Source organism: Pyxicephalus adspersus, chromosome 2 (genome assembly GCF_032062135.1).
Source record: "Pyxicephalus adspersus chromosome 2, UCB_Pads_2.0, whole genome shotgun sequence".
NCBI lineage: Eukaryota > Metazoa > Chordata > Amphibia > Anura > Pyxicephalidae > Pyxicephalus > Pyxicephalus adspersus.
Genome location: NC_092859.1, coordinates 146,200,364 through 146,213,091, shown reverse-complemented (window position 1 = coordinate 146,213,091; position 12,728 = coordinate 146,200,364). Strand labels below are relative to the sequence as shown.

Sequence of the window (12,728 nt, the reverse complement as noted above, 5' to 3'; positions counted from 1 at the left end):
GTACATAAAACACTAGATTTATTTAAGTTGTACATACAGATCTACAAACTAAATACTAAAGGTGCTTTAATCATGAATATTTTTAAATTTGAATTCACCCCCCTCTAGGTAAATGAACTGCCCCAACTCAGAGATCTGACACCTTCTCATGAAATAGGGGTGTAACAAAATTAATATAATGACATTTTCACTGTAAAATGATAAAACAAAAACGTATTTTGTTTTATCTGAACATGAAAATTAAAGTTATTGTTAGATGTTGATGTATAATATGCAAGTTGAAGTTAGTAACAAATTATTTTTTTCCCCCCTACAGATATGTTGGTTCAGTCTTCCGGCTGGAGCCGTCAGTGCGTAGTGACGTCAGTCCTTCGAATATGGCGGCGCCTGTGGGGAGGTTGTTGCTAGGTGTGCTGTCATGCAGGACGCCTGTATTGCGGCTGACAGGGAGCCGGGGATTGGCGTCTTTGGCGGCCTCTCAATGGATGCTGCACGGAGCTGTGTGTCTGAAGAGGCCGGCTGTGGTGACACCCCCCAAGACTCCTCTGCAGCAGGAGGTGGCAGATCTGCTTCAGAAGGTAAAGCAAGGCGACCTCTGTGTCCTCAAACTGATTTCTGTCAGCCCATTGAGGGAGAATGAAGGGGTGCTGAAGAGAGAAGGGATAAATCCCCTGTTATTATTGCTGTTTGTGTCTCCACTATTATTATTTATATAGCGCCAACATATTACGAAGCGCTGTACATTAAATAGGGGTTGCAGATGTCAGATAGATACAGAGAGTGACACAGGAGGAGGAGGGGACCCTGCCCCAAAGAGCTTACAATCTAAAAGGGGGGGGGGAAGTATCTCACAATACGAGGAGGGATATGGAATGGTGATGGTCAGGCAACATTTTAAAGTCGTCACCACATACTTTCTAGAAGTCCGAGAAAAATTGTGTATTTTGAGGGAAATCTCCTTTTACTTCCTGCTCTAGATACCTAACAGGAAGTTCAAAGAAATCTCCCAAAATGAGAGGAATTGCCTTTCATGTTTCATCTTAGAATCAAATCCCTCCACAGTTCTTGTCCCACTTACCTTTCTGACCTGATAGAAAAATACTCCCCCTCTTTGCTCCTCCAATGACCTACTAATGTCTTCCTCACTCATAACCTCATCACACGCACGGCTCCAAGACTTTTCTACAGCTCCCCGACTCTCTGGAATGGTCTTCCTCATCCTATTCGGCTTGCTCCTACTTTCTGCTCATTTAAAAGAACACTTAAAATTCATCTTTTCAAACCTGCCTACCTGTCTTCTTCTGTCTCTTAAACCCTCACTACTTCCCACCATTCCGTATCCCCCTCCTATTGTGTGATACTTCCCCCACCTCCTAAATTGTAAGCTCTTCGGGGCAGGGTCCTCTCCTTCTCCTGTGTCACTGTCTGTATCTGTCTGTCATTGCAACCCCTAATTATTGTACAGCGCTGCGTAATATGTTGGCGCTAGAGGTTGCCCCTTACATTTGTATGTAAGTTGGAACAGGTACATTATTTTAATAAATGCAATTAGGACAGATTTTTTTCTCAACATTTTATTAGGCAGCGTGGTGTCAGTTAATGCAAAATAAAAAAATGTTTATGGAACCTAGACATTCATTAACTTCTGGAGCAAGCTGTGCTTTGATATGCAAAAAGAAACAACTACAGAGTTTGTCTTGGTCATTAAAGAGTTACAAGAGGTTGCAGAAAGAGCTCACCCCCATAAGATCACCCACAACCTCAGCTGTGTTTAGCAAAAGCGCAAATAGGAAGAAGGAATCATATTGGAGGCATAAACCACAAAGAAGTCCTGACGTGTGCTAAATCCATTCCTACTCCATTCCAAAAATTAAATACAATAGGTGCCTGAGGTAGGGACATCGGACATACAGACGATTCCAAACAGGGCTTCCCTGCTCACTCATGTGCAGGATGGAGGCTTGATGGGGCGAGGTGGCGGTTCACATGCCTTGCAGAAGAAGGAACTCTTTTGCCGTTCTTCAGCCTTTTGTAACTCTTTAATGACCAAGATGAACTTTGAGCTTTTTAATGTTTGCATATCAAAGCACAGCTTGCTCCAGAAGTTAATAGATGTCTAGGCTCCATAAAGTTTTTGCTTTGTTTGTGATTAACTCACAGTAAGGATTTTATACAGTAACGGACACCATGCTGCCTAATAATATGTTGAGATAAACATCTGTTCTAATTGCATTTTTTAAAATAATGTACCTGTTCCTTCCAACTTACATACAAATTCAACTTAAGAACAAACCTACAGTCCCTATCTCGTATGTAACCCGGGGACTACCTGTATACATAGTAATTTTCCTTCACTCTCCTGCTGCACCATTCAGGTGCCGGGAGTAAGGAGCAAAGCACTACAAATGTGGTTATAAAAGCACCAATTGGTCCTGTGCAGTCACATGCTGCTCCATAATAAGGTATTTCTCTTGGAGAAGCCTTGAACTAACTTTGAGATCTGAGGGTACCCCTTCTATAATTACTATATCCACAGCGCACAGTAAAATTGTGTGGTGGTCACTGAGAAGAATGTGACCCTTATCTCTTAAACTGACCCGAGAATCACAAATAGCTCATTGCTCAGAGGACCCCCAGCAACCTCTGGAGGAATCCTGGTTGAGAATCACTGGGTTAGACAGTATGCTGCGTGCACCAGTACTTCTGTGGGCAGGTTAAGAAGTATTGGTCTAAGGATTCTATACTTGTCTGGTCTGATGGCTCTACCAGACCAAATATAGGAAGACGGTATTCCTCATAACAGCTAAAAATCGTTTTCCTAAAAAGTAATCTCAAGATCAATTCAAAAAGGTTTATTATTAAAATTCCCCAAACCACTTTGTTTGAATAAGAAATATGAGATATTGTTTTTTTTTTTTTTTCATTGGCAGATTGATCTGGAGAAAAGTTTGTACTCTGATCATGAAATTCAGCTTATAGAAGATAAAGTACGCCTGCAGAGGAAACAGGCTGATGCTGATTTTGACAGTGACAGCAAAGACATTGTGATGGCACAAGATTTGGAAGACACATGGGAGCAGAAATGGAAGGAATTCAAGATGGCACCAAGATTAACTGGTAGAAAGTCAATCCTCTCTCTTTTTTATTTTTTTCCAGTAAACTTTGCATTATTTGAACAAAATTAAACAAATGGAAACGGTTAATTTCAGGATCTCAGTGAGCATAAATCATTTGGTTTATAATGAAAAATGATAAAACTTTTGGGCAGGATAAGCTGGGAAAGAGATAACATCATCATCTTCATTATTATTAATAATAACCTCCCTTGTATTACCAGGTGTGGCTCAAGTTTCAGTGCCAAAAGCAGTAACACCGAGGCACACTCTGGGTGGAATTGCTAGGGAGTTTTAAAGTCCTACCTGGTTCCCACGTTCTAGCGGCGTCCTCCAGCAATCTCTGCCATCTGCTTCCCCAGCATATGAACATAGGGGACTCGAGGCCAGGGGAAGGAGATGCCGGCCGTGCATCCACTCACGAGCCTTGGGCTGGAGGGCCGGTCCGTAGGGGCTGTTTGTTGGGACCAGGCGAGAAATTTGAAATAATGGAGTAGTTTTAAATGTATCGCTTTTATTCATATTGCTAGGGAGGTTGATAATAACTTGGAATGACAGAATGATAACACGTAACCCGGTCATACCTCTGATCCATAAATGCATCTGTATACTTGCATCCATCCATATTTGAAGAATAAAGATATTTCCTGCCATATTTCATGTCATTCTAACTTACAATCTCTACCCCCTAACTCAAATGTTTGTGGTATTGGCGGGTAGCATGATCCAGGCACATCACAGGTAAGAGTTAAGTCCTGCCATGCAAGTGTTTGTGTTTAGTGACTCTTCTAGTTTTGTGTCTTATGTGTTAGATTTCCTCATAATTTCTTCCAGTGCTACAATAAACAAATAGTTCCATGCTGTTTGATTTATATCATCTTGTAGCTTTACTTTATACAAGTATTGATTGGTTACATTGTAGTCGATTCTGGTCTACAGCCAGAATTCTCTTTAATTGGTATTATAATATATATTTATATTATAATTCCTAAATTATCTTTTATGTTTTGCAGAAGCAGATAACAAGAATGACCGGACATCATTAAACAGGAAGCTGGACAATACACTGGTCCTGCTGGTTAAGGAGAAACTTGGCAACGAAGATGTTTGGATGTTCCCTCAGATTTCATGGCAGGCTGGGGAGACTATGAGGCAGACAGCGGAACGAGCTCTGTCTACATTGTCAGGTAATGCTGTTCTCAATCGCTCTGGCCAAGTGAAATCTATTGTGAGAGTAAGGCTACATACACACATCAGATGGTTCTCATCTAATAATGGCCTCAGGGATGATATTGGACGAGAATGTGTGTGTATAGTGCTCGTCATCCGTCCTGGTGGATCCGCAGATGATAAACGGACGTAATGAAAGTGACGGGGAGAGAGTGCAGCGGAGTGTAGCTTCGTCATTCTCCCCCCTCCCCTCTCCATAAAGCAGAACGGTGCTGTATGTACAAAGCTCGTTCATGTATCATGCAGAGGTGCAGGATCATTCATGCATCATGCAGGATCGTGAAGGATCATTTCCAACAACAATTATTGCACTTGTGTACTTACATTTCCTTTTGGGCTGTTGAATGAATGTTTAGTTTTCTGTGCATTGGGCAGTTCTTTTAAATGAGCAGAATAAATGTCCCTGTTGAGTGCCCTCTTGGGTAAGAAAAGTAAGCATTGCCAACTTCCATAGTGCTACATTTTAGCTTCAGATTTTTTAGTAATGAAAGTTTGACAGTACCTGTCAGAAGTCCATTCAATTATTCAGGTTATTGTACAAGTGCCATTTTAAAATGTTCTCCTGGAAACCTTGCAAAGTTTTAATGTTTAGGGTTTTTTAACCACTCATCTCCCACTTGTCAGGCTGCTGTGTCATTTCTACTCTAAATCCGTGAACAGCTAGTGTCCAGTCTTTTGGGGTTGGGAGCTAGGGGTGGTAAAAATGCAAAATATATATATAGGGGCATATAGTGGACTGACCTGTCTGCATTCCAGGGGCCGGCATCTTGCTTCTTTTCTTCTTCTGGACGATCTTTGTCCATCTTGATTAGCGGTGCCAGGATAACTTAACTCCTGCGCAGTTTATTGATCCTTGCACACGTAAAGGAAGCCGGGTTTTTCTGACAACCAAAGCGGACACTGTGTATGTGCAACTTTTTACCAGAAACTGAGGGATCAGGCAGGTAAAAAGGATTATTGTAGAAGGACATCACCTGACCTGCCAGATCATACAAACTTCAGTTCCAGTTTAAATTTGCCCTTCAGCTTCTCTTACATTGTAGTACAGGTTCCTCTCCTGTACTGAAATTGCTACTTTTTAGGGCTGCCGCACACTAAATCTCCTGGATACCCTCCAGCATCATCTTGTCCTTTTCTCCTAGCCTTAATGTATCTTTTATTTCATACATTTCAATCACCGGAACTCCGCATCTCATGTGGACATTTCTTAGGGAGATCTGCATGGCAATTAAGTTTCTCTTCCAGATCGATATTCACCCATTAGGAATTCTTCATATTTGTTCCTCCCAAGTGCTGGCAAACTACCTAAATCTGGACTGAGAGCTTTTAAGAGACATTCTGGGGCTGGATGCTCTGATCTGTTTGCATTGTATAAGAAATACAAAACCTAATGATGATTTCATGGGGTTTAAAATAAGATATTTCATGGCCAGCACTGTTCATTTTTAACCAATACCTTGGAGTTGGTGTGGTGCTCATTTTGGAACTCTGGATAGTTTTAGTCTCGTCTTAGGCTAGGTACACACGTGCAATTGTTCTCATTCCATATTCAGCTCAGGGCCAATATCAGACGATAATTTTACGTGTGTACAGCGCTCGTCCTCCATCGTCCGATTGACTGTCCTGGCGGATCCACGTACGATGGACGACAAAAGATCATAATGGAAGAGAAAGGGAGGGAGCGCAGTGGGGTGCGGCTCCTTTGTTCTCTCCCCTCTCCATAGAGCAGAACGGTGCTGTATGTACAGCACTCGTTCATGCATCCTGCAGTCGTTAGTTAGACAATGATTGCACGTGAGTAAATAGCCTTTTGTCCTGATCTGATTGTTAGCTGTGTGGGCTGATAATGGACCTTGCATAGTAAAGAATATAATTTATTTTTCACAGGTGAACTCCCTGAAGCTAACTTCTTAGGAAACGCTCCCTGTGGCTATTACAAGTACAAGTTTCCCAAGACGATGCGAACAGAAGACACGCTTGGGGCCAAAGTATTTTTCTTCAAAGCAATGCTTAAGAGCTCAGAACTACAAACCTCAAAGCAAAAGGGAGAATATGTCTGGGTTAGCAAAGATGAACTGAAAGACTATTTAAAACCAGCATATCTATCTGCTGTGGAAAAGTTTGTCATAGAAATCTAATCAATGCAATTCCATATTTAAACTCAATAAAGAGATTTTTTTTTGTAATGTGTTTTATTTGTCAGGTCTTTATATCAGAATCCGGGCATTGGAATAAATGCGGAAGCCATAATTGTCACCATTCCTGAAGAACATATCGTGCATTATCAATTATTCTCCCTGGCGGTATTCCCGAGTGTGGCTCAAGAGTTATTTTCAGTGCCAAAATCGGTAACCCCGAGCCACACTCGGGGTGGAATTGCCAGGGAGTTTTAAAGTCCCACCTGGTTCCTCCAACGATGCCTGGCATCTGCTTCCCCTGGCGATGCTGGCTGGCCTTCGCCAGGTTACACAGATACCAGCCAGTATCTGCATCCCCGGTGTGTGAAAGGTGTGTGAGCCTTGAGTTGGAGGCGGGAAATTTAAAATAATTAGTATTTTTAAATGTGCTGCTTTTTCATTTAAAATACTCATTATTCAAACCACCAGGGAAGTTAATACCCCAAACAATATTTTCTTTGGTCATTCTAGACATATTACATAGCTGGTTTCAGGCCATTGGCGTTGATAAAACACTTTACTTAGAAAATGTAAAGCTGTTTTTAGTTCAGTCATTTATCATGTATGAATATCTTTCTTTTTTTTTCCTTGTATTTTTTTTGGCCTGTATTCAAGGATTTATTGGAGAATAGGGCCCTTTCCCAACCACCCAGGTACAGGATGGTGTATGTTGGGCCACAACGTGTCCCCATAGCAACTCCCTGCACCTGAAGGTAACAATTGGTAAAGACAATATATAAGACATGACAAATCGATTCTGTGATGACATGGACAATCTAATCAATGCAATGCCATATTTAACCTCTATAAAGATATTTTTTTGTACCTTTTTTGTTTGGTCTTTATATCAGAATCCAGACATTGGAATAAATGCAGAAGCCATAATTGTCACCTGAAGAACATATCATACATTATCAATCAATACCCTAAACAATATTTTCTTATTTAATATAATAATAATATAATAATTATTAAATATAATAATCACATACAAGGAAATTCTTTCCTTGTATCTGATTGGCTATTCACTATGAACTGAGCTACATCCTTCTTCTACATTTAGTAAACTTTATCTTTGTATGGTAAACAGTTATTTACATTTTTAGTAAATCAAACCTCTTAAATAAAATTACTGGAAAAGGTTGGAATGTGGGTTCATGTCAAATATTATCTTTGGGCGTTTCTATTCCAAGTTTCTGTCCTGAAGATAGAAAAACAATGGAAGTCTTCAGCCACAATGGAGGACATTTATCAGCTCTGTCAAGGTAATACAAAACAGGAGCAGTGTGACAGATTTATTACAAGGTTACATAAATTTCTTCTTTGGCATAAATTCATACAATTTTTTGGCTGCTCCAATGCTGCACTGCAACTAAATGAAACGTGACCTTGGCTACTTAATTATACGTCTGTTTAAAGTGAAAATCTGTCTCATTTACTGTCATAAATCTTTAGCAGAACTTGCAACAATGTTGCACTTGGCTCCCCAGAAATTCAGGCACAGAGGTTTTAAATGCACTGTAAATTTGTTGTAGAGACGGGGTACCCACCAGAGTAGATCCACTGCTGTTTTTTCACTCAACTGATGCAATTAAAGTGGAACTAAAACTGCACAATTTGCCTGTCTGAGTCACTTGGTAGAGTGCCACCATTTTGTTCTTGTCTTCCTCCCAGAGATGATCTTTGTCTGTCTTAATTGGCTGTGCCAGGATGACAAAACTCCTGCACAGGCTTGTGGGAATTCATTTATCCCTGCTACATGCAAGGGAAGCCAGATTTGCAAGGTTTCCCTGACACCCAAAACTGCACATGCTCAGATTTATGGCCAGTAACCCAGAACATTCAGGCAGATAAAACACATTAATGCAAAAGGGACATGGCCTGTTCCTTTCTGCATTATTTCCCTGCCTTATCAAGTATTTGTTTAATAATTGATTAGTAAATCCATAAATGGACCATATAGAGAACTCGCTTCCCAACTATTTATTTTAAGATTGTTACGAAGGACAAGAGGGCGCTCTTTGCGTCTGGAGGGAAAGAAGTTTAAGCTCAGGATAAGGAAGGGATTCTTCACTGTAAGGTCTGTGAAAATGTGGAATCGGCTCCCTCAGGAAGTAGTTTCAGCAACTTCTATAGATTGTGTAAAAAAAAGCTGGATGATTCTAGAAGCACAGAATATAACTGGGTATTAAGGCTTTAAAGTAAAGATAGCAGCGACCATTGATCCAGGGAAAATCCAATTGCCTTACAGGATCAGGAAGGTATTTTTCTCCTATTAGAGCAAATTTTACCAAGGGATTTTCTTTGCCTTTCTCTTTATCAACTATGTCCATTGGGTTGAACTTAATGGACTTATGTCTTTTTTTTTCAACCTGAATAATTATGTAACTGCACCCTTGAGTTTTGGCTTGTTGTCTCATTTCGGCTGAACAGAATGCCCAGCTAATAAATGTTTAATGCAGCTGTAAAACATACCAATACCTATGCAGCTGTGTGTCTTTTTTAAGTAAAACACGTCCTAGTACCTGAATCTGTCTTGATCACTACAAAAGGTAAGAACATTTCTAATAAACAGTGGGACTTTGGTAGTTTGCATGTGTTGACTGGAGAAGAGAGCAGGGCTGATGACTAACACCCTGCTGTCCCTAAATTGTTAAATCGGGGTGTGCTCTTCCCCAAGCTATGGTTATTCTGTAGTGCAGTTTTAGGCTAGGCTCACACCTGTGATAAGGTTGCTTGGCACGTGGTGTGTTTACCGCTTCATCACATCAGGAACCACTGCCTCTAGGGGCTCCCTGCAGCATAGCAAATTAATAGGGGTGGCAGTGAATGGGTACAGTAACACTAGCTGCTGCCAGCTGTCTAATGTTGGTTCTGTAGGAGTGTTTAAATGGCTGGCAAGATAGGAGTTGAGCAAAATGACATGATTCAGAGTACAGCGTTGAGTAATATGTTGGCACTATAAAAATCCTGGTTAATACAGGTAGCCCCCGAGAAGGACATCCGACATACAGACAACTCCTAGATACGAACTTGGCTTCCCTGCTCGCTCGTGTGTAGGACGAAGGCTTGATGGGGGGAGGAGGAGGGCAGTTTTCATGACTTGCAGAAAAATTCTTTTTCTAAACACAGCTGAGGTTGTGGGTGATCTTAGGGACTGAGCTCTTCTGCAGCCTCTTGTAACTCTTGGTTACAAGACCAAGACAAACTCTACAGTTGTTACTTTTTGCATATCAAAGCACAGCTTGCTCCAGTTGTTAATGAATGTCTAGGCTCCATAAAGTTTTTAATTTCTTGCTTTGTTTGTCAATGTGTAACTCACAGTGAGGATTTTATACAGTAACTGACACCATGCTGCCTAGTAATATGTTGAGACAAACATCTGCCCTAATTGCATTAATTAATTGCATTAATTAATTGCATTAATTAATATAATGTGCCTGTTCTGACTTACATACAAATTCAACTTAAGAACAGACCCACAGTCTTTGTCTACTATGTAACCCAGTGACTACCTATAATAATAATAATTCAGAATAATATACTGCCCAGCAATGGTGGCTGAATAACCAAATTTGTCCTAAAGATTTACTAATCCTTTTCTAGGTAAAACAGTTCCAATGTATTCTGCAGATACCATGGGCTTTCCCCTTTCTTTTTGTCTATGTTCCAATACTGCATACATTTTTTTTTCCAATGTGCATTTTTAGGGCCAGGTAGACAATCAAAATTTACAAACACATTTTTTTCTTTAGTTAACCTGCAGTTATTTTTATTATTATCTTTTTTTTAATTATTTATTTTTTTAAACAAATGTGACAATGATTCTGTTTTCCCACTTGAACAATTATATATTTGCTCTTTTTCCTCTTTAAAGTTATGTTGCATTCTTTTAGAGTGACAATGTAAAAATGACTGGTATACCAAAATACTTCATAATTTGGTATTAATAAAAATAAGTATATGTAACTATGTTTTAAATACAAGTATGATCATTACTTGAATGTCATCTGGTTATGGAAACTTTAAACCAATCAGGTCTCTTTTTCTATAGCGCTGTCAGTCTAACGAAAGTGTGACTTTGTCATCCTGCTCCTTCACTGTCCTGTTAGAAGGCTATGAAATCAGAACTTCATCAGTTATTTTCTTCTATAGTAAAGGATAAGAATGGTGCTGCACCAGGGGTTTTGAAAGATGAAAGATGTGTGAACGATCAGGAGCGGTAGGAGAAGTTATGAAAAACTTCTTTAGGTAAGCAGTAGAATGATTGTATAATTATCATCCTAATCACTATTACTTATTTGGAATTTAAAGATTGTTTCCTAATATTAAAAGGTAAAGTTTTTTTAAGAGCATTTTCTTTTGCATCACTTCAATAGAATATATTGTGATACATTAGAACCCATCCATGCACTTGTAAAGTTAGTTATATCTCCACTTTAAATTTATGCTGTTTATAACGATATGGAGTGCTGGCCTGTAATACATATAATGTGTCTGATTTATTAAAGCTCTCAAAAGCTGGAGAGGATACACTTTCATCAGTGATGCTTGGTGATCCAGCAAACCTGGAATGAGTCTGGTCCAGGATTGAAAACATTTGCAACAAATAGTAAATGTTTTCAAAGAAATCCATTTCAGGTTTGCTGGATCACCCAGCTTTACTAAGGAAAGCGTACTCTCTCCAGCCGTTGAGAGCTTTAATAAATCAGGCCCAATAACGAAGTTTGTCCTGTTCAGATGGCAGGTGTCCTGGCAATACTGAGGGGGGCATTTTTTGTAATAATCAAGTAACCTTTTTACGGCACATAATAGGATTTATCAAGTAAAGTATTCCTCATTAATAAAATATGAAGGAAGGTTGGTTGTGTAAGATATTACTGCAGCTCTTACTGGAAGCAATCAGCAGCTTTCCTCATAGACAAGAAACCCTCATTTAATGTATGATCAGCTGTGACTTTTATTTGTTCTTTCTGTGAATTGTTTGTGTTATGGTCATATAAGTAAGAAGAAGAAAAATGGAGAGATTAAGGCCAAGTCTAAACTAATTGTTTAAATGCCCATTTTTGAAATTCCTATTCATTTTAATAGGCCAGTTCAATGTTTTATTGATGAGCTGTAAAGACAACCCATCCTGCACAATTGTAAAGTGGTTAAATGCCCCCGAGAAAGCTTAAAAACATATAAAATGCTCCAAACCCCCCATTGGAATGAACACGTCATCTCTCACCTGGCTAATAAAGATGACTGAAGACTTTAAAACTAGGGGAAAACCAGGTGAAGATTACAACACTGACAAAAGACATCTCAGCTGTTGCTGGAGGGGTACACTTTGGTAAAACCCTGGATTCCGGCATCAGGAATTACAATACATCCACTACCAATCAGTTTTTTCTTCTTCCTTTTTTTAGGTAGGATAGAGCTGAATTACAACCTCTGATCTGTTTTGGCTGAAGCTGGACACTTAAAGCAGAAAATTAATTTTACATTTGAAGGGTATACTTCTCCCTTTTACCAGCACGATAGTAAAGACTGAATGGGAGATCCAGAGCCTCCTGGTATACCTACATTGTGTAATCCAGGAGGCTGCGGGGTTCTCTTTCTGTGTATGCCTAATTTTGGGAAAGCGTAGAAGAGGCCTTTCTTCCAATAAATATACAGGTAGTCCCCAAGTTAAGGACATCTGACATACAGACAACTTCCAGATACGAACTGGCTTCCCTGCTCATTCATGTGCAGGACCGAGGCTTGAGGGGGGAGGAAGCGGTTTGCATGACTTACAGAAGAAATCTTTTGCTAAATACAGATGAGGTTGTGGTGATCTTAGGGGGCTGAGCTCTTTCTGCAGCCTCTTGTAACTCTTTATTGACCAAGACAAACTCTGCAGTTGTTTCTTTTTGCATATCAAAGCACAGCTTGCTCCAAAAGTTAATGAATGTCTAGGCTCCATAAAGTTTTTTTCTTGCTTTGTTTGTGATTAACTCACAGTGCGGATTTTATACAGTAACTGACACCATGCTGCCTAATAATACGTTGAGACAAACATCCGTCCTAATTGCATTTATTAAAAAAAAGGTACCTGTTCTGACTTACATACAAATTCAGTTTGGTAACAAACCTACAGTCCATATCTCGTATGTAACCCGGGACTACCTGTAATTATGTAATATTATTAAACAAACGTACCTGTCTGTTTTCAGTAATGTAC

General features: G+C 39.7%; 1 protein-coding gene across 1 annotated transcript; it reads left to right on the top strand.

Annotated features, from left to right (window-relative positions):
* The first annotated feature begins 358 nt into the window (after window positions 1–358).
* On the top strand, window positions 359–6,533 carry MRPL46 (mitochondrial ribosomal protein L46). The gene is made up of 4 exons (XM_072402706.1): window positions 359–578; window positions 2,931–3,117; window positions 4,127–4,300; window positions 6,231–6,533. The coding sequence occupies exons 1-4, from the start codon at window positions 378–380 to the stop codon at window positions 6,479–6,481; spliced, it is 813 nt and encodes a 270-aa protein (XP_072258807.1). The 5' UTR covers window positions 359–377; the 3' UTR covers window positions 6,482–6,533.
* The last annotated feature ends 6,195 nt before the right edge of the window (window positions 6,534–12,728 follow it).

Coding starts and splice junctions, on each gene's coding strand:
- MRPL46 (XM_072402706.1), top strand. CDS start 378: ATGGCGGCGCCTGTGGGGAGGTTGTTGCTAGGTGTGCTGTCATGCAGG. Junction 579..2,930: donor TGGCAGATCTGCTTCAGAAG/GTAAAGCAAGGC, acceptor TTTCATTGGCAG/ATTGATCTGGAGAAAAGTTT. Junction 3,118..4,126: donor GATGGCACCAAGATTAACTG/GTAGAAAGTCAA, acceptor TATGTTTTGCAG/AAGCAGATAACAAGAATGAC.